At 32.4% G+C, this 24,027-nt stretch overlaps 1 protein-coding gene across 11 annotated transcripts in view; it reads left to right on the forward strand.

The window, feature by feature from the left end:
• The window catches only part of LOC145263135 (zinc finger CCCH domain-containing protein 10-like), a 714,599-nt gene that overhangs the window by 662,097 nt on the left and 28,475 nt on the right, over positions 1–24,027 (forward strand). For all 11 annotated transcript variants that reach the window (XM_080120101.1, XM_080120100.1, XM_080120093.1 and 8 more), the window contains one exon: positions 18,748–20,605. In XM_080120101.1, the coding sequence (XP_079976227.1) occupies positions 19,274–20,590 (1,317 nt within the window). In that variant the 5' untranslated portion in view covers positions 18,748–19,273 and the 3' untranslated portion in view covers positions 20,591–20,605. The remainder of the gene's footprint in view (positions 1–18,747; positions 20,606–24,027) is intronic.

Below are 24,027 nucleotides of genomic sequence, written 5' to 3' on the forward strand. Positions count from 1 at the left end.
ACAGCGTGTTACCATTCGACAGTTCTTATCACTGGACCATTGATCGGTGCCCGAAAAGGTCTCACTATCAGAAAATTGTCGTTGTGCATGTGATATATATATATATATATATATATATATATATATATATATATATATATATATATATATAATGATTGAAACATCTTGTAACACGAGTTCCACTCCCTCAGACACTGAAAGTTCATGAGCCCGAAAATAACATATAGTCCTGCCGGCGAATTCACATGCTCAAGCAGACATGACACTAAAGACGGTCATTGGTATACATACATATATATATATATATATATATATATATATATGTATATATATATATATATATATATATATATACGCACGCGCACATATATATGCACATATCACACACATATGTACATGCATACATACACAACACACATTACGCACACAGAAATATACATACTCACACATGCAAACATACACAAGACGGTCATTGGTATACATACATATAAATATATACATGCATACGTACATGTGTATAAGCATACGCTCATATATACCCATATATATACACAATGCATAATACACAATCATATATATACATACCCACATGCATGCATACACATATACATACGTATACACACATATACAAATACATACATACATAAGCTTACACATACACATACATATTCGTGTACATAAGCACAAATATACATACACTTACCTACATATACATACATATACATATTTATGCATTCATACACATACATACATACATACACATATACACATACATATACATACACACATGCATACATACACATACACATATATGTATATACACACATACATGCATACAAACATATATAAATGTATATATACACACACATATATATAGACATACACATATATATACATATACACATAGATATAAACACATACAAACACACATTTTCATATATAAATATACACACACATATATATAGATATACATACACATATAAATTTACATACATATACACATATATAGATACATATAATGATGGCAGATTAATTGTTACATTCATCCAGCATTTCAGACGTACACACGTCACAGCTTTTTTTTATCGCCACAGGACATTTTTTTTAATAGACAAATGCCTGAGGGAGTATCTATACAAAGATGATGTTACAGAGTTTTAGCTTTGTACGACAGCTAAATCTCTCTCTCGGTTCAAAATGTTGACATCAAGCAACAAGCAAGAGCAAGATAGCCAGCAACAAGTCAAACTGCAGACCAGCTTAATGCGGGTACTGGTATCCCGCTATATTGTTTTTTTTTAATCAGATATCCGCGTCTCCCAGTGGGGTTGCTCTCACCACGCCCCACAGGAGCCCTCTCCATCCCAACACACACAAGGAAATGAACACATGCATACATACAGATGTATGCCAACATACATATGCATGTGCACACACATGCAAACATACACACATAGTAGCACACAAATACGCATATGCATACATATGCATATACATACGTACACATAATACACATGAAAGAACATTCCAAAAGTCTTAAATACTCAATCATCAGGACGACGATGATGGTGATGGCCACGATTAAAAAAAAAATGGCACGGATTTACATCTTGTTCTTATTTTTACAAAAATGTTTCGCTATAAGACTAGCACTTTGGAAGTAGAATATGATGATGATGTAGACAATTTCACACATTATTTCACAAATAAAATCGACGGCGAGTCAAATATAAACACAGTCCAACCGACATATATTAAAGACGCTTAGTCTTTAATACATGTCGGTTGGACTGTGTTTTCATTTGGCTCGTCGTCGATTTTATTTGTGAAATAATGTATGAATTTGTCCATATCATCATCATTTACTACCCAAAATCTTAATCTCAACCAAACTTTTTATTTAAAAAAAAGAGTAAGCGTCTTTAATATATGTCGGTTGGACTGTGTTTACATTTGACTCGTCGTCGATTTTATATATACATACATACATACATACATATGTACACCCACACACACACATATATATATATATATATCTGTGTGTGTGGGTGGGTGTGTGTGTGTGTCGGAACACGCACAAGGATAATTTTTAGCTACAAATAACCAATCTAGAGAAATATCTCTAAAATAGCCATTATGAGCCAGATTTTCTAAATGAGTTTAAACCCGAATTCTTAAAGGAAAGAACGTAATTTAAGTCATTAATTTGATAACATCCCATAAATGTCAGAACTGACAATGAAACCGACTGTAAATATCCACTGTCTGAAATAGATCAGACTGATCCAGTCATCAATGTCTCTTGACAGATGTCGAATTAAAATAGTATTATTTATTAATCCTGTAATTCATCTATCATTCATAGGATATATATTTAGACTTTCATCTTCACAAAATTCAATTTCATTATATATATATATGTATACATATATATATACACATATATACATATATATAGACATATATATACATATCTATATACACATATATATATATATATAGACATATATATAATGTCTGTTGAAATATTCTTTAATCACTTATATTTTCCTTTTTATATATACCAATTCTTATTTAAGGAGCTCAACGTAATTACAGAGCATATAATGAATAACTGACAAAAGTGTATATTTCAAATTTCATGATGTTGACCATCTTCCAATTTATTCCTTTAATTCAGTGAGCATTCACAATTCTTTACAGTATCTGATTCCTAGCATATTATCAGTCACTTTTTTTATTGTATTAGTGAAACTATTTTGCCCGAAACTCACCAGAAAAAGTAGCAGCAATCAATACACCAAAGGGATATAAAATGCGTTTGGGCATGTTTTCAAAAGTCGGAAATTGGAAGTGAAGCTGCAAATACCATATAGTTTGCTTATATTATGACATTTAGAATCAGATATATATATATATATATATATATTTATATATATATATATTAGCAAAAGTGCCCCTTCTTGACTGGGTTCAAAAACAGCCTATAGATAATGGACTCTGATTTATGAAAGTAGGATAGGTTATGAAAAGGAAGTGTTGTAAATTTGGGTTCAATTTGGTGTTATCAAAACCAAAGCAAAATATGATGAAAGTAAAAATAAATAAAGTCCATTATTTATTATTCCATACCTCTTAACACTGAAACACTTATCACAATATTCTGCGGATCTATATTAAAAAAAAAAAAAAAAAACTTTTTAAACTTTGTGGCATATTTCCATTCTATAGAGGTCAGGTGCGAACGAAATCCCCATGATTTTATTATACCATATTTCTTCAAACAGAAACATAATTATCAAAGTATACTTACACAGATATATATGAAAAGTCCTTATGAAAGGGTGTGCCTCTTTTCATTCTGTGGAGGCCAGGCGCGAACGCGGACCCCACAATTTGATTATACCATCCCTAGTTAAGTTAAAACATACTTAACAAAGTATTATTATGTACATCCATATCAGAAACACGTGTAAACGTTTTTTATGTTTTTTTTTTTATTATTTCCATACTTTGTAGACCAGGCGCGAAAGCATACCCTACAATTTTAATGAACCACTGCTCTGCCACATCAAATATACCCATTTCCGTGTCTCGATACATGCCCTATAATTATATGTAATCAGTTTTATTTTAAAATAGTCAAGCATATACGAGCCTATTCGTGACCAGACACACACACACATACAGGCATTCAACTTTATATTATATTATATATATATATATATATATCTATATATCTATATATATATATATATATATACGCACACACACATTGTTATATACTACCAGGAATACCCGATGTTCTCTACCAGTAGATGCGAATCAACAAATGTTCCACTTGATCATGCTATTATTTTATCGAAATCGGAAAAAAATCGCTTATTTTTTTAATCAAATCGATTTATTGCCAACCGTAATTAGGAACAACTGCAGTACACTAGGAGAAAGCCTTACGGGCCTCCCTACAGTGACTGAGCAAGCAATACAGTGAAGGCTATATAGCAATGTAGAGAGTTTTTAGTTGATTTTATAAAATTATCTTTATTTAATGACTGCATTTAAGGATTAAAATGCAGAAGTAAATGAGCGTGGTTTAATTTGGCACTGAACAAAACATATATTTCGAACGTGAATGTCCCTTAAATATCCAGGCTCCCTACGAGCTTACGGTGACCGCCTATGAAGTCCATGATTCAGCGGGGTACTAAAACACTTAAGCTCTTCAGTGCGATACCGTCTGTTGACCCTAAAATGCCTTACTCCAAAATGTTTTATTTTTCAAAGGAGCAGGCAGCTCCGCGCCAGAGTGTCTCCCTGGATGAATAGGTTTTCCCTGTGCTAGTCCTACATCTGTCAGGGATTCAGGAATTAGCCAATCTGAAGTGTCTGATTTAGCCCCAACGGAGACAGTGTCATTAGACGTCATCTCAGATACATTCGTGGCGGTACACAATAGGGGGCGTCTGGCGTTATCAATCGAACATCCGTTATGTGATGAAGCCAACTGATATGTCTTCCAAATAATGCCGCTATGTCTTTCGCATTTTTCATTACCCTTGGAGTTGTAGGGAGTTATCTTGCTCATGATTACATCTCGTTCCTTTAGAAATTGTCGAAGCTGTTTGGCATGAAAGAAGACCCTCGCCCTCATGCATATAGGCAGGAACTTCAATGACAGTGAATAATGAACAGAGACATTGTATAATTGCCGTAGCTGATATATCTTAATAAGGTAAGGCAATAGGAAACCGTGAATATTCGTCGACCACAGTTAATTTATATCGGTGTCTTGTTTTGCTTGGTAGCGTTCCTTTAAAATCAAGATTTAGTCTTTCGAAACGGTTGTGATTTTATTATTAGAAATCTAGTTCTGGGTTTATAAAACCGAGGCTTTCTTTCAGTATACGTTCGTGGGAATTCGTAATTCTGCTTATCTTCTTCACCTAGAAAGGCCAGTTTCTATGCCTTACAGCATGAATCATTATGTAGCGTTCAGAGTTCGTCCGCGCTTGATGCCATACAGCATACACTTGACAGTGTACCAGCTGTAGAGTTCTCTCACTTTTATTCTGCTTGTAGTCTTAGGGTTAAACATAAAAGATACTGATTTTTGGTCAGTAATAAGTTTAAAGTGGCGTTCGACTAAGTAATGCCGTCATTTACTTAGTGCCTCGACTATGAATTAGGCTTCCTTTTCTATTGCGGGGTGTCGTCGTTCAGCCCGTGAGAGGGTCTTGAACAAAAGGCTACAAGAATTAGCTTGTCTCAAAGAAGCAGCAACATCACAGTCTGACCCATCCGTATTAACAACCAAAGGAATATTTTGGTCTATTATTGTAATTACTGATTTCGCAATATCTTTTTTCAGTACCTCGAATGACTGTACGCATTGACGATACAGAGGAAACTTCTCTACTTGTTTTATCTCCTATATCTATGATTTTTTTTATTAATATTAGAAAACGTCTGCTTTTCACTGCTATGAGCTTGCAGTTTTCAATTAGTTTTTCAAGAAGTGACGGGATTTTGCTGTTGGCAATCCAAAACATGTTAATGTGGGCATTGAACAGCCAAACGGAATATTAATCTGTAGGTGTTGTTGCAAAAAATGGTGTCTCAGTATTATTTCGCAACCAAGGTTTTTTTTTCATTTCAGATAATTTACAGGTTGTATAGGAGACGATTTTAAATAATAAGTCCACTAAATAATAACAACTAACTGCTGCAGGCAATGACGCGTTTGCCTTTTTTTTTTTTTACTTTTCTGGCGGCAGGGACGCACTTCAAATCGTTGGTTTTTACCAAGCTTTCTTTAATAGAATTTTCTGAGCTGTCAGTATCGAGCAACTCAAACGCAGATAACCCGTTAATTTTTACTTTTACATTAGTTTTTGAAAGGCAGGTTGAAGTGGTGTCTAAAGTCGGAGATGTATTTTGCCGAGTGACTTTGTATCAGATTTTAGAAGATTAGCATACCTTTGAGAAGAGAGAGAGGATTTTTCACATTTATAACGACGAGTATTTCTGGCAGGACATGAAACTCGTAGGTGTTTAGATACATCACAGAAATATGAGGGGTATTTTTGAATGTAGCAGTGATTGACTATTCTTGAAATTTCGTCGGGCTATAATTGAGGGTGGAAGGCAGTAGGAACAGGTGCGTTTAGTTCGGCGCCCACCGTGTCTAGTCTAACATGTTCCAACTGCAAGATTAAAAAAAAAAATAAAAACATTGCTATGTTAAAACGAAATTGAATATCTGAATTCTTGACCAAAACGTTATATTCGCTGGCTGTGACGAACTGATGAACTAAAATTTTTCAATATTTCCTTACTCAAAGTAGAAGTTATGTACCGATTTATTTTTTATAGTCTAAAGTTGCGTTATAAAAAGGTCTACCGTACAATCCTTCTCGGTAGCTATGCGACATCAGAACATTTTCTTGTATTCCATATTCCCAATTTGCATGGCTTGGATTAGAATATTATTTTACAATTTTGTGCTAAAGATTTTTGTTTATCGCGGTTTCAATATTTTCCTTTCTATTTTTACAAGGAATGTAAATTTAATTATTCTTTAATTTGTCTAAATAATTCAATTATTATTTTGATATAAATTGAAAAATTGAATAAACCTTTATGTAATTGAATTAGAGTAATACAAAATTAATGTCTTAAATCATTTTCTGGGGTTTTCTGTTTCATTCAGTGACACTTTAGTTTTTGTTTTATTTTTATTTACATTGCACTAGCTTATACAGTCATACAAGCACGGTTGTAAGGCGCTCGTTTTCTTTCTTCACATGCCGCTCATTTTCGTCCCAGTAAACCTTTTTCGAATTTGCATACTCTTTTAGTCTCATCTGCAGTCCGTCAAATATTTTTCTCTAGAAAACGCCATACGTATATAAATAGTAGTCTCGATTGTGCAATATATATATATATATATATATATATATATATTTGGCATTCACACTTAACATATAATGTATATATATATACACACTTATATATACACACAAATGTATATATGTATACACACTTTATACACGACATATAATCTTTATACACTATCATTTATATATATATATACACATTTTAACTACAATTTATATATATATATATAAATTATATTTAAGTATGCATGCCATATGTGTATATATATATATATACATATATATATATGTACATATCGCCCCTTTCTGTCTCTCTATTTCTCTCTCTCTCTATATATATATATATAAATACACATATATATATGTGTGTGTGTATGTGTGTGCACATACACATACATGTTTGTGTTTAAAAGAAAAGTATTAATCCTGATATATTTTAATTTAAAGGTCGCTGTTTCCAAAAACATCATTTATACGAATGCTCTTCTTCAAGGCGTATATGAATTTTAATATACTGAACTAAAAATAGTGTACAGTTATTTTTATCTATTGTTTATTTCATGTGAAATACAGAACAATTCAATAGACAAGCTTCGTATAAAGGAATCCATACGTATATTAATCCGTCTTTCATTGTTTATTACATTTGAAATACAGGAAATGCATGTAAAAAGCAATATGTATAGAAATACTTAACTTCCAGAATTCATGAAATTTTAAACACAAAAAATACAATTAATTTATTTTTATACCAATCGGTACGGAATACACTATGGAAGATCAGATAATAAATAAACGTGGATTTATAAGATCAAAGAATCCAACCTTAATCACCCTTCGGGTCCCGTGGCGCAGTTGATAGAGACGTTGAATCTCTACGGTTCCAGATGAGCATTGTCTGAAGATAGCGGTTTCAATCCCACCCAAAGCGTGCCAGAGGTTAATTGGTCAAAATGTGGTGAGAGGACAACAACTACGGATGGCAGTGATGGCTGAGAATGCAGTTAGGAGATTTGAAGTTCCTATCCGTCGCGATTACCACCTGACGAAGGCCAGAGGAATAGTTGGCTGAAACGTTGTGAATAAACAAACCAAAAAAAAAAAAAGATTAAAAAAAACAACAACTAATAAAGATGAGACTAGTAGTCCGAAATAAAAATAAATTAATATATAATGCGCATCTCAAAAAAATGAATTCCAATTAAGGAATAATATATATACAAATAATACAATTCCAAATATTCCTTTAAAATGTTTTTAAATTACATAAAAAGAAAAAAATTATTACTTTTTTTAAATCCAGTTTAGAAGACTATTCATGAGTCGCATATGAAGGCAGTGTTATTTTAATATGTAGTATGAGTGGAGATTTTGGGGGCGGTTAAATTTGTGCAGAAGTTTAGCTCTTATCATTTTGAAGTATTTTGAATCCAACTCATAAGATTTATCTTCGGTAAAATAACACAACTGATAATCTACGTAAAGGGGGGGGGCTGGCGTTCATTACGGATGACAGAAATCCATATATCTACCTTTATATAAAAGGTATTTTGTATGCGTGTGAGACAGAATTTTTTTCCCCGGCATGTTTCGAAATGGCTGAGCTTATATTTTGCAAATTTCACACAACACTAATTTATATGTCTAGATATGTTTTGTACAGATATTCATTCGATGAATATTGAAAATCGAAAATAACTGATCTTAAATTTAACTTTCTCTCATAGATTAAAAAGAGACAAATTTGCAGGGGAATATTTTATGTTACACTGTAAAAGGAAATATGAAAATTTCAACAAATCAATTCTTCTTAAATAATGATTCATTATAATTTCAGGATATTTCTTAGTGGTAGTCCATTCGACTACACATCGGATGACCCCCAGTCCAAGTCCGGGTGTACCCCACCATATTATTTTAATGTTCTCTAATTAATGAGTTCCATTTTCGATAAAATAAAGTAGGTATAATTTATAATCGCCGCAAATCATTTCTTTGATCGGTGTGTCAACGTGACTACGCCATGTATATATATATATATATATATATATATATATATATATATATATATATATATATATATATATATATATATATGGAGAGAGATAGGAAGAGAGAGAGAAAGAGAGAGAGCATAATCACGCTAACACACCGGTGCTCGTCAGATCACCGTAGTTAAGAAACGTTGAGACTGGGTAGTACCAGATGGGTGACCATTTGGGAATTCTAGGAACTGTATGTGGTTTCCGTTTATTTCGGCATTGTTTCCAGGCGTTCAGAACCCCCACTTGCCACTGCTATTCAACAATGTCGACTCAGGAAGGGTGTGGCTGCTGATTGCGCAACTCTTGCCACAGAAATTTTATGTGTGTGTGTGCGTGCGTGTGTGTGTGTGTGTGTGTGTGTGTGTGTGTGTGTGTTAATGATTTTCGGCTTATTTCATATTGACTTACCTTTGCTTACCGATGGGAACCTTGCACAAATATTTCTCCGTAATTGATCTTGAAATTAATGAATTCAGTCGTCGGGTCGTTCAATTGATTATTATCATTAAAGTTTCTATCCTCGTCAATATAAGGTAGATATTTCATCTTTTTTCAACTACATAAAAAAACAGCCTTTTCTACTTGTCGCTCAATATGTTACTGTAGAAACTTACATTGCCACCGTTAAGTGGTAGAATGTGTGTTTGGAAGTTGATCTTATATATCATACTCGGAATGACAGGGCGTGAAATCAGGTTCAAGTGATCGTTTCTGTTAGAAGGAGATGATAAAGTAGTTGATTGAGTCAGATTAGATAATAGATATATCAAGGGGGGGTCCACTGCTCCGTTTAGAACATGAAGTGGCTTGATGTTATATTCATTTCTGGATATCTAGGAGCGTTTTATCGATGCCCCGAAGGAAGCTGTAGATTATTAATCATATTATTATGTTCATTTTATAAAAGGTAAATATTTAATTGCCAACATTTTCGTTCCCATTTATGTAAACATTTACTCAGACAAAATATAGCATCGACCGGAAACAGCAAAGTAAAAGAAGCAGCCAAGCTCAACCACACATATGAGGTAGTATGTTACCTTGCTCATCCTGTACTGTTTCTGGCATTCAATAATTGCTCAACACATCTATGATTAATAAATATGTTTGATATTATTGAGAGAATACAGTTCAGGTAGCTGTAGAATGATTAATAATCATTGACTGTCTTACGTTGATTTAATAAGTTTTATTTCCTCCGTCGTGTTTCACTTATCTTAAAGCAGCTTTCTCACACAAAGTTAAAAGGGTTTTAAATCAATATAAACGTTTTATCAGTTGATGTATCTATCAAAGAAAGAACACAGACAAAGTTGGATCATACGAACATGCACCGGACTATCACGCATATTCACTACTTTTAATCTCGAGATATTCTAGCCGAAATGAGAATAATAATAACGGATTAGGAAACTAGGACATGTTAATGATCAAGTAATCAATAGGAAAACACTTAAAAAAAAAACTATTATTGCAGTTCCTCAAAATCCCCACGGCAGTAAACGTATTTTTATTAATAGAATTCTATAATTTAAACGTATTTTATTGTTAATTTCACTGTATAAAATAAGAAGAAACATAGTAAATTTAACTTATTTCAAATTAGGTGAATAAAACGTATCCAATGAGTTGTTATTAGGATATATATATATATATATATATATACATATATATACATATATATATAGAGAGAGAGAGTAAATTATATATATAGTAAATTATATATATATAGTAAAGTATATATATATATATATAGTAAATTATATATATAGTAAATTATATATATATATAGTAAATTATATATATAGTAAATTATATATATATAGTATAGTAAATTATATATATATATAGTAAATTATATATATAGTAAATTATATATATATAGTAAATTGTATATATATATATAGTAAATTGTATATATATATATATAGTAAATTGTATATATATATAGTAAATTATATATATAGTAAATTATATATATATACAGTAAATTATATATATATAGTAAATTATATATATATATATATAGTAAATTATATATATATATAGTAAATTATATATATATAGTAAATTATATATATATATATATATAAAGTAAATTATATATATAGTAAATTTTATATATATATATATATATATATATATATATATATATATATATATATATATATATATATATATATACCAATCAAGCTATTCCTCGTTTCATCCTCGCTAGAATTCGTCAGGCTTAAGCAAAGAGTTGTGGTTATCTCGCTTTTTTTTATATACACCCAGTTTATGGAGTTTTAAGTTAACCACTCAGCTTCCTAGTTTCCACCTCGCCCCTCCTAATCAGCCAATGGACAGGCCCTTAAAGAGCAAATGACTCACTTGACAGTAGGCACAACCCTTGCTTTGTGTGTGCCTTTTTTAGCGAGAAGCGGGACGCGTAGATATCTAGTTATCTTACATATTGTAAAACTAGGGGTAGTTAAATGCGATTTTCTTTTATATTATGTTAGTTTATACGTATATATATATATATATATATATATATATATATATATATATATATATATATATAGAGAGAGAGAGAGAGAGAGAGAGAGAGAGAGAGTTCATTTTTTTCTGGGTCAACGGCCAACTAGCACCGTGTATATTTGTGTTTGTGTATATGTGTATTGGGGTGGAGAGGGCTCCCGTAAGCCGTGGTGAAGACAACCTTTCTAGGAGATGCAATCTCTGATTTAAAAAAAACATAAAGCGGAAGACCAGTACCTGCATTAAGCTGGTCTGCAGTTTAATTTGTGGCTGGCTATCTTGTTCTTGCTTGTTGCTGAATCTCAACATTTTGAACAGAGAGAGAGAGACTTAGCTGTCGTACAAAGCTAAGACTCTTTAACATCATCTTTGTATAGATACTCCCTCAGGCATTTGGACTCATGAATTTTAAATGTCTGAGGGAGTGGCACTCGTCTTACAAGACGTTGCAATCATATATATATATATATATATATTTATATAAATTATAAAACTCAAATTACCTTGTAACGAGTGATGTAACCCACTTTCCGGTTTACGACATCTGGTTGCGCATGCGTAAACAAATAAACACAGCTCGCTTCTTTTGCTGATTTTTACATGCGCACGAAATATTAACGTTATTATTTCGAAATTATTATTTAACATGGGAAGAGTGGGGTTGTTTAGCAACTATTCTTTATTACAACTATACTGTCGCTATTTTCTTATAACTAAACTTTAAACCGTTGACAAACATAAGAACAATTGTAGTAAATCCAAGACTACTACTACTACTACTACTACTACCACTACTACTCTCTATCCGTCCCTTTTCCATCCTTCTTTCTTTTTTATTTTTTGTTTACATTTCTAGATACAAAATAGTTTTGTGAGAACGGTGAATTTGTTAACAGATTTACTAATCTGTTTCAATATTAGTTTTGTTTTAATTTATTTATTAATGTTTTATTTTTTTGCTTCAATTTTATCAATTTTTTTTTTTAGATTTTAAGTTTCTATAGCTTTGTTGAAGGATTCCAATATGGGGTTTTCATTCTTATATTTCTCCTCGGTTGGTTCATGTGCGTTTGGTACTAAATGACTTTATAAACAGTATAAGTCCGTCCTTTACCATCACCAGCATGTTTGGTGAAATTGATATTCATTGGGAAGTACGATACACAACATATGAATGAACGAATTCAACAGAACATACCCAAACATTTATTCAATTCAGCTCTTTTATAACATTTTTATGTTTATACGTTTACTTGTGTGTCATAATTCCACAACAACAAAAAAACATCTTTTTTAACAAAGTCGTTTGACTAATGAAGCCAGAATAGTTAATGTTGATTATATTTGGTTGTTTTATTTCGAAATTACCCCTTCTTCAAGATGGCTCTGGTATTTTATTTGCATTTTTATTTATTTATTTATTTATTTGCTAATTGTTGTCACATTTCGCATTCGAACTCTTAAAACGCCAACTGAGTGTTCTTGTTTCTGGCATTTGTTGTTTTCTATTCTCTGCGGGTAGTTATTCTCCAATGTTATGCTTTATGCGGCTTGATGAGTCCTGTAATTAGGTAAACGTTCTGCCTTTTTTTATATGTCTGTCTGGAACTGAAAGCCAGATATATGTCTGTGTGACATCTGTTTTACTTATTATCGAACCCCCGCAAGCCATAACAAGGTCAATGTTTGACCTATAAATACTGTCTTCAGCAGGCTTATATTTATATAATATTAAAACTTATAATTTAGTTGCAATCATTGAAGAGTCTGGAATTTACGTGACAGTTTCTATTGCTGCAACAATAATTGAACATGTATGAATCCCTTCTCATAAGACAGCCAGAAAGATTTTGGTGATAATATATCGCACTTAGAAGTATAATAGTTTAATAATAATAATATCCGATAAAATAATTTAATAGGTCAGTATTTTATATTAGCTATTGAATTCATGTATGAGCGTGACACTTGTGACGTAAAGAAAATAGTTTTTTTTTTTTTTTACATAACAGAAACATTTTTTATTAAAATGAAAAAGAATATAGAAAGAGTTCTATGAGTCATTCTGTTTATTATAATTGATTATTTGGGGGGAAAATTACAGTTACTGAATTATAAGTGGCTCGCCATATTTATCAGTAAATGTATACACAACAGACACCATTATACTTATTATAGTTAAATTCAAATTTTGATATATCTGGGGGTTTTTTTACATCGTTCATTTCTGTATTTGGTTTAAGTTATTTTAAACCCCACTCTTCCTATGTTAAATAATAATTTCGAAATAATAACGTTACTATTTCAGCGTCCCAATGATTCTTTTGTTGTTTTGTTTATTTTAAACCCCACTGTTCCCATGTTAAATACTAATTTCCAAACAATAGCGTTAATATTTCAGCGCCCCAATTGTTCTTTTGTTGTTTTTCGCGTTTAAATCATCCAAATAAACAATTGTTGATATTGATTGCTTTTTTTTCTTTATTTTTTACATCGTTCATTTCTGTATTAAGTTTAAGTTATTTTAAACCCCACTCTTCCCATGTTAAATAATAATTTCTAAATAATAACGTTAATATTTCAGTGCGCAGTTCATGTGCGCATGCGCAAGCGGATGTCGTACACCGGAAAGTGGGTTACATACATCGTTGCAAGGTCATTTGAGTTTTCTAATTATATTGATTTTTTTTCAAGTTAGTAATTATTTTACAACAAGAACTTTCTCTAAGAAAACCGTTTATGTAATGAAGCTAAAATAGTTGAGTTTGAAAATATTTGGCTGTTTTATTTGATAATTCGTACCCCCTAACATAGCGGTAATGAGTAACAAGTTTCGAATATAAAAAACTTAATTGGAATTCATTGAGATGATTTATTTGTTAGTTTATTTATTGCTGACTATTATGCTCATCTTTCTGAATAGTTTACGTTTCAGCCAACTATTCCTCTTGCCTTTTTCAGGTGGTAACCGCGATGGGATAGGAACTCCGAATCTCCTAACTACATTTTCAGCAAAACACGTGGTGAGACGACAACAACTGTGGATGAGAGTGAATGCTGGAATGCAGTTCGGAGAGTCGGAGTTCCTGCCCCGTCGCGGGTACCACCTGACGAAGGCCAGAGGAATATTTGGCCGAAACGTCGTGAAACAACAACTACGAAAAATGAGGAAAATAGTCCGCAATAAATTAATTAACATGTTTCGATGTTGTGAATTTAAATGTCGGCGAACAAATATGTTGATTTTAGCTCAACAATGATATATGTGAAACTCTATTTGTCTTCTACAACACGGCCACAACAGAGGATTAGCATTGAATCGCTCCTGGATATTACCTTCAACTATATCCAATGGTTAGGCTCCAGCTTACGGGCTTTGGCGAGTGTGGAGTAACCCCTTAATTGCCATTGCTCCCAGGCCCATTCTGACCCGGAATGATATCACTTGTTAGGGTTCCAACTATGCGTTAAATAGAAACCGACTTGAAAAAAAAACAAATGTATTCTATCAAAAAACATTTTTTTCAAAATCACTGGATTCGGCATTAAATAACCTGAAAAGGGTTGATATTCCGTAAAACAAAAACACACCTACCATTGAATCAACTCAATATAGATAGTTGATGTGGTAATGCACCTCCTTGAAATGAACAAAACAATGCGACAGGTTGAGAAAAGCATTGCTGGTAACTCATATTCATAGAAAACAGCACTCTCAGATTTAACCATTTGGGTGTTGTTAATTTTACCAACCGGGTTTTCTGCTAACAACCGTTTCCAATAAACACATACAAATCGATGGAAGTGTCACGATTAATACATACTCGAAAATAGGAAGCCAAACATTCTCCAAACGTTGTCTATCTATGCGTGTGCATATTCCAATAAGTCTTTCATTCATTGAACGCGATAAAACAAACTAGCTACTAACATTATTAAATTCATACATTTTTAATCATTGTATGCGTATATAATGTTCAATGTACTATGAAATAATTGAATGATATTATAAAATACGTAACAAGGCTGCTAGGCGCATGAATTGCTTATATTAGCTAAATATACATATCCATATGTTTATGAGAAAACTATGCTTATTACATTGTATTTCACTTGTATTTATATCAACCTTCTAATTTCTGAACCTCGAGGTAAATAGAGAAAATATACAAATAAAAAAATCCCTATTCCAGATTTTTATATGTTGTTCATCTTACTGTTTATATTGTAAAGCATATTAAATTCAAAGATGGCGTAAGTAAAAGAAAACACAAGTGCAACTTCACTTCCGATTTTCAGATTTTGTAATCATTCCCATATTCCTTTATTTTCTTTTAAACTTGATGAGTTCCTTTTCTTTGGATGCGTTAATAGTACTTACTTGAAGGATTATGTGCTACGAAACAGGTTCTTTTAAGAAATGAACATTTCAATATGCCTAAAAACTAAACAGTAAGATGAAGGACATGTTAACATTTGGAATGTAGACGTGTGAAATTTGTGTACACCCACACCCACACACAGGCACACACACACAAAACACCCACACCCACACACATATATGTATATAACATATATATATATATATATACATAAACACACACATACATACATATATATATAAACACACACATATATACATATATATAAGTAACTTTTATAAAAATATAGGAGACTAAAAGACCTTCGTAAAAAAATGTATAATCTTGAATTTGTAAAAAAACACACACATACACATACAATTTATATTGTACATAGATGTATACATAATCCCTAACTCTATTTGCACTGAGTATATAACACATTTTGGCACCTAGATCATTATAATTTTTTTAGTATTGTTCGATTGCAGTTAATGATACTGTACGTTTGTTTGCGCAGGTTACGTTACGAAACTCACAATATATTTAGTCCGCCACGTACAGTATGAACAAATGGTGGCACCTCGCTCTTGACTAGTTGAGTAACGTCCTATACTGACATCATAAGCCGGAAATGTACAACATTATCATCTCAAATGTCTTGCGGTCAATATTTATTTACGTTCTAACATATGTCCCTAGTGCTACGAGGAAACAACTACAATGTAGGTTCCTACATGATTATTTTTTTTATTTTAGGAAACAGTTGTCTGACTATATTTTATGTATTAGGCTGCTTTTTGGACGATGTACTTGTTTGCTTGGATATGCAAATGTCTACAAAATAGTGCACCATGAGACTCGTAGAGGATTTATAACAGTGAATCGCGAAATGGTTTTTCTAACGTATATTCTACCAGGGACAACTTGACTAATGAGCCATATATTCAAAATTAAAAAAAAGAGAAAAAACATCTTATATTTTATGTAAATGTTTGTCTACGTTTTACATTCAATGTTATAATATTTCCTTAACGCACCATTTATTTCCGGAAGTATGTTAATATTAAAACATTTTGTTTGATGATACTAATCTTTGGGTAGGTAATATAACTAATCGATGATTTTGTTTAGTTAGAAAGCATTATTTGAATTAGGTATAGATAAATGTAAAGAAACTAGACGCGTACTCGTGAAAGCAACATACATGGAGGTCGTCTTGGACCACTTCACTTATAAGATATAGATTCGACAAAAATAAAAAAAATTGTACTTATTATCTCATTTCTCTTAATTCCCAAACTTTCTAACAAATATACGAGCATACTTACATTGTTATTAAAAACTAAATACAACAGGCGATCGAAAATTATTTTGCAGTATAGAAAGAAAACAAAGGAATGAACATCAATCATCTACCAAATAATATCCTAAGACAATTAATTTACATTCATGCTGACGACAGTACCATCTATGGCAACGCATCAAAGGCCGTAAATGACCAACTTCTCTCTGACTCTCTCTTTCTCTCTCTCTCTCTCTCTCTCTATCTCTCGGCTAATCTTGTGCACGTGGTACAATGGGGAAATCGGTTACTTTTATTGCATCTAAAACCAAGCTCCTATCTTTTCATCATCACCGCTCTGATCCTGATATGGCATCAATTGAAATGCAGGGCTCTCGTATTGGGAAGGTTCCATGTTTTTACAAGCTTCTGGGTTTGGCCTTTACTCCTGATCTAAAATGATACACGTACATCAAAACCGTTCACAAGGCCGCTTGAAAAATGCTAGGATCTTTATACCGTTCTAGTGGATATTTCACTCCTTATGTAATTCTTTACCTATATAAAAACCAGGTACGATCAATAGTGGAGCACTGTTACCACATCTGGGCAGGAGCTGCTAGTAGCAACTCATCCTGCCTTTACAGAGTTCAAAATAGACTTCTTCGTAGCTTAGTGGGGATGCCTTTTCTGCTTCCCTGCAACATTTTCACATAGAAGAGTCGTTGCAAGCTTATATCTGCTGTATCGTTTTCACGAGAGGTGCTCGTCTGGACTTTAATCTATGGTCTCACCTCTCGAAGCTTTCACGTAAAACACTCGTCTAGCCAAAACCACTATCAATAATTTCTCACACACTTTATCTCTACCTAAACCTAAACGTAGATCTCATGAAAAAAAGCGTATTTCTTAGAACTGCACGTCTGTGGAACTCTTTTCCGTTTACTTGCTTTCCAGCTGACTACAATTTCATTGTCTTCAAGTTCAACGGAAACAAGTTCGTATTAGACTACCCCTCTAAGTAATCCAATTTACAAAATCTCAACTACTTATTATTACTATGCTATAATCCTATTTACTATTAACTATATATAATCTTACGCTATAACGCTATAAATATATATATAATCTAACGCTATAACGCTATAATCCCATTTACCATTAACTCTTATCCTCGAGTGGCCTCCGACCCTTGATAAATAGTGACCCATTTGTAAAAAAAAAATGTACACTATTTTTAGTTTCACGCATGACAAATTTTTTACATAATTTTTGTATCATTGACCGAATTTATTTTAAACCTAATGCAATATTTGTTATATATTCATTTAAATCTAATGTTTTTTCCCCGCAGATTACGTGTCTGATTTATCGCTTATTTTACAAACTTCATCCATCTTTTTTCTTTCCTATTCTTGTCTCTAATTTCAGACGGATCTCTTTTCCCCATTCTGTTTCTAATTTCAGACAGTTCCTATTTCCTTGAATCCCATTCCCATCTATATAATCAATCCGATGTTCTTATCTGTACTTTCTTTCCTCTAATAATTTATTCTGCCAATAATTTTTTTTTTCAATTTCGTGTTTCTTGGACAAACACCATTTCTAATATTATGCTGTCTTTCTATTTTCAGTATTGGAAATATTCTTGAACTACAAGTTGATGTTCTAAGTTGGCTGCGGCGAAATAACGCAAAGAAAAAAAAAGAAAACACACGCTCCTGTTTCTGAGGAAACTGTCCTTATTATCAAAAGAAGTATTTGGAATTAAATAAAAAATAAAGTGGCCAAACGGGATAAGTAAACAACCACGTAACTACAGACCAATAACATTAATCGTTCTATTTAACGGAATTTACAGAACGTACACAATAGCAGAAACAAATTGAAAATATTATTGAAAAATAATCGACACAAAAAAGGAAAGAAAAAAATAATTTTTATTTATACTTTTGCTGATATTAATCATCTTCGTTGCCGTTTTCTTCTATTTCACGAAACTCTCCAGAATTGCGATTCTTCAACCTGTAAACATTACAACAAAGAAAGTCGCTCGAAATAATTACATAAAAAAAACAATTTACGTACACATTTTTATCATAGATATATTTTTTTTTTACTTATTTACAACTTTGTAGTCGCTAACCAAAACAATCTTGCATGACTCGTGGACTTGATTGCAACGCCATCTTTCTGACGCACAACATGTCTGATCGAAATAGCGACAGCAGTGGCGAGGAGAAATATGAAAAGTTAAACGGCAAGGGAGACGATATTTGCCGGGATTTCTTGCGCAATGTCTGCCGCCGGGGTAAGCGCTGCCGATACCGACACCCGGAGGCTGGCGAGGCTAAAGAACTCGGTAAACAACAAGAGTATACATTTTGCCATGACTATCAGAATACGGGATGCAGACGTCCTAATTGCAAATTCTTGCACTGCACCCGTGAGGAAGAAGAATACTACAAGCAGACTGGACAACTTCCAGTCCGGCTACAACAGGCAGCTGCCCTTGGTATCGGGGTCGCTCCCCACGAGCTTCCTTTGCTTAAAGGTGAGATTCCTATTTGCAAGGATTATCTAAAGGGGGAGTGCAAACGCGGGGCCAAGTGTAAGTTTCGTCACCTGTCAGTCGCCGAGTATGAGTTTGAGCTGCGCAAATCGGCTAACGATCACCGGAACAACCACCAGACACAGAATTCATACGACCCGGCTGAAGATGATTTTGACCGCTTCGACAATCGGTTCGACTATGGGCACAGCGCTTCGAAAAGAAGGCGAGCTGATATAGACAGCTTTGGAACCGCCTTCGAAAGTCGCTACACCTCAATTCGTCCGCTCAGTTATCAGCTGTTGGATGAGGAGAACAACATGTTACGTCGAAAAGTAGAGGAGATGAAAAAGCAGGTGGCCGATTTGACTGCAGCCAACGAGGTTCTCCTAGAGCAGAACGCTCGTTATCGCGTTAGCAAAGCAAACCATGTACAAACAATAAACGTCCCTGTGAGTCAAGCGATGTCCGTGGGTCAGACCTTGTCGTCGGCTGGCGTAGCCACAACAGGTCTTGCGCAGACCCCAAACCAGCAACAGATTAACCACATAAACAACAGCCTGGCTCAACAAATAGCGATGAACAATGATCTCGTATCTCAGCACGCAATGCAACAGCGCCTCGCGAGAGAACAGCTTGGTCCACCTCCTGCGCAGTGTAGCTTACCTACTCAAACAATGAACCCTTCAGTTACAATTAACCCAAATCCCACTATCGTGCCTGTATCTTTATCACAGACTAACATTTCGGCCGTTTCCCTATCCCAAGCTTCACTACAGCAGAGTATGCCTGCGTCCGTCAGTCTTGCGCAACGTTCGCCCCACCAAAGCTTAGGCATGTCCGCTCAGACGACACCTCTGGTCTCTTATCCTATAGTATCGCAAAGTATGCGGACTCCTGTGCCACAGAGCAGTCTGGCTCATTAAAAGTTCACTTAGTGTGTAAGTATTCTTTAATAAAACGTTTGTTTTTTTTTAATTTAAAAAAGGAAAAGCAACAACCCCCACACCCTCTCCTTAAAAACGACACCTAAACTAATCACAAAAAATGACACAGAACTTGTGGATGCTTCTTTATATACAGGTAAAGGGCAAAGAATCGCCGAAAACGTTGATCCCGAAAAGAACCTAGTGCAGAATCCAAATATATTAAATTCATAAATATTATAGTTTTATATTTAAACCTCATTTTAATGTTTCCTATTTGTTGTAGTTCACCAGATTAAGCCTAAATATATATTTGTATATAAAAGTATACTTTTTGTACTATTTGCTGAGAAGTAGTATTTATCTTAGTATAAATTAAATACAATATATATATATATATATATATATATATATATATATATATATATATAGTATGTATACGTGAGAAACTTTTTAATATACAATATTTCGTTGAATAATATAAGGAACAGTAAGTTCGATATTATAAGGAACAGTATGTCTTAGGGGAATCCCACATCGTTGATAACAAATAACTAAGTGAAACAATAAATTACACTGGTATCAAAGTTGGTTTTCTATAATAATTAAATAAGCACATTAAAAAGACTAATCAATATTTAAAATTAGCGACTGCGTCGCGTTAGCACAAACAACGCTGAGTCAAACACAAAATCGACTACACTTAACATCAAGTGCACCCAACATCGCCTTACCATCAACACTTACTCTGAGAACTCGGAGTATGTGAAATTCCCACATGCACAAAACAAAATCACTCAAAAAACAAACAAAAAAATACCCCAACTAAGGGTAAGGCTCAGGGTAAGGATAATGAGTAAACGTCGGATAAAACGATGGTTAAAATTATTAGGAACTGGCCAGGAATCGAACCTGGAATCTTCTGATCCGTAGTCAGATTTTTCCATTGCGCCATGAGTCCTGTTCGTATACTGAAAGATTTTACTTCCACTGTATACAGACATATGTCCGTTGACATAGTCAGATAACCTTTTCTACAAAAACAAAACGAACATAAAACCCTTATTTCGGGCTTTTTATGAGACTCAGCGTTATTCGTTACGTTACGGGGTAAAAGTTTTTTGTTTTTTTTCAATTCGGTATCCGTTCGAAACTTTTATTGATGTATATATACACACACATAAAAAATAAACACTTAGAATGTTATTAATAGTAGAGATGAATGCAGTATTTTATCTAGAATTTTATTGATGATTGTCTGAATTTTCTATAAAAATGACTAGCGAGGGGTGCCCGGCGTTGTCTGGGTGTTTGTAGGTGTTTGTGAAAAAACTCGAAATATGAAAAAAAACAGGTGCCCGTGAAAAAAAAGAGCCTTTACGCGCAGTTAGAAAATAGTAAAGTGTGAAAAAAAAAACAGGTGTGCGTTTTTGATTGACGTGACGGTTATAGGTATTCAGCAGTTAGCATTTTGTGCGGGACAGTTTTTAATGAGGTCAATAAATCGTTTTTTTTTTTTTTGTTTTTAAAAATCCGCTGCCTGTTATTAGGGTGAGCGTCTCGTCTCGAAATGAAAGCTACCGTCTGATATGACGAAGTCGACTTTGACCAAACGTTACTGAGCTCTCTAGAGACCACTGGCTTTCGGCCAGTAATTAGAGTCGAGTTTCGCTTGTTGTTTATAACGAAATCCGAATGTAACGCGTGCCGATGCGGGAAATGTCGAATAATTAACATTTGAAAGTCAATAAAATTAAACAGACAGGCGAGCTCCGTGGTTAAGTGTGAGATATTACACTTTATAGATGACATAAAAAGTTTTAAGAAGCTGTGAAGCGAGCGAGCGCTTCTCTGAAAGAAGCCTTTTTTGGACATCGAGGAGAAGCGTACACACATACATACATACATTTTCGCTTTTAGATTAATTATGAAAGTATTAAATATCAGTAGTGATATCTATAAATTCATACTCGTGTTTGTTAATGTGTATGACACGCTTGGATATTTTTCTTTCGGGTAATTGCCGTTTAATTGTTATGCCTTTCCATTTCTTGTAATACATTATTTTACCAAGAATCCTTTAAAGTTTTGGTTTCGTTTTCGGTTATAGCTGATAGAACTCAAGTAATATATATATATATATATATATATATATATATATATATATATATATATATATATATATTAATATAAGTATAGATATATGTATTAATATATATATATATATATATATATATATATTAATATATATATATATTAATAGATATATATATATATGTACATATATTAATATATATATATATATTAATAGATATATATATATATAAATATATATATATTAATATATATATCAATAGATATATATATATATATATTAATAGATATATATATATATATATATATACAAATATATATATATATATAAATATATATTAATAGATATATATATAAATATATATATATTAATATATATATATATCAATAGATATATATATATATTAATAGATATATATATATATATATATATACAAATATATATATATATATAAATATATATTAATAGATATATATATAAATATATATATATATATATATATAAATATATATTAATATATATATATATTAATAGATATATATATTAATAAATATATAAATATATATATATATATAAATAGATATATATATATATATATAAATATACATATATATAAATATATATACATATATATATATATATGTAAATAGATATATCTATAAATATATGTATATATATGTATATTATAAGTACAAGCATAGTAGTGTATATGAACAAACAATATATATATATATATATATATATATATATATATATATATATATATATATATACCCACATTTATGTATCCAAACAAACAGTCATACACACCTTCTCATCAAAAGTTTCGGTTTCGATTCAAAATGACGCACCCAAGTCATATGAATACATATTTTTTTATTTTTGAAATAACAACTTTATAATATATAAGAATTGCTAGAAAACTGACTATGGTAATAGATACGAAATCTGCATGAATAAAATATCATATTTAAGCATATTTTACACCTGGCTACACGGGATATCCCAACTAGCTTCGATAAATACTTTTGCAATTTGAATAAAAGAGATAAAATAACATAAGGGTGTCTCAATTTACGCTGACCGTCAACAGGATGCTTACATCAATATATAACATATGAAAGAGTCCGCTGTGGAAGTTCTACCGATCACGCTAGTATTAATTATTAAAACAAAATCCGCCTTCAAGTCTTATTATATTTTATTCTGCTGATAAGAAATAGATTTTCTATTATTTCATTTTTATATATTTGGATTCCTGTGTTATCTTTTCTATTTGCGACGAGCTTTGCCCAATTACCTTCCAAGCTACTGCCTATAAAAACACTATTATTTTTTTAAT

The sequence above is a fragment of the Euprymna scolopes genome, chromosome 38 (genome assembly GCF_053919585.1).
Source record: "Euprymna scolopes isolate OS-2025 chromosome 38, ASM5391958v1, whole genome shotgun sequence".
NCBI classification, from domain to species: domain Eukaryota; kingdom Metazoa; phylum Mollusca; class Cephalopoda; order Sepiida; family Sepiolidae; genus Euprymna; species Euprymna scolopes.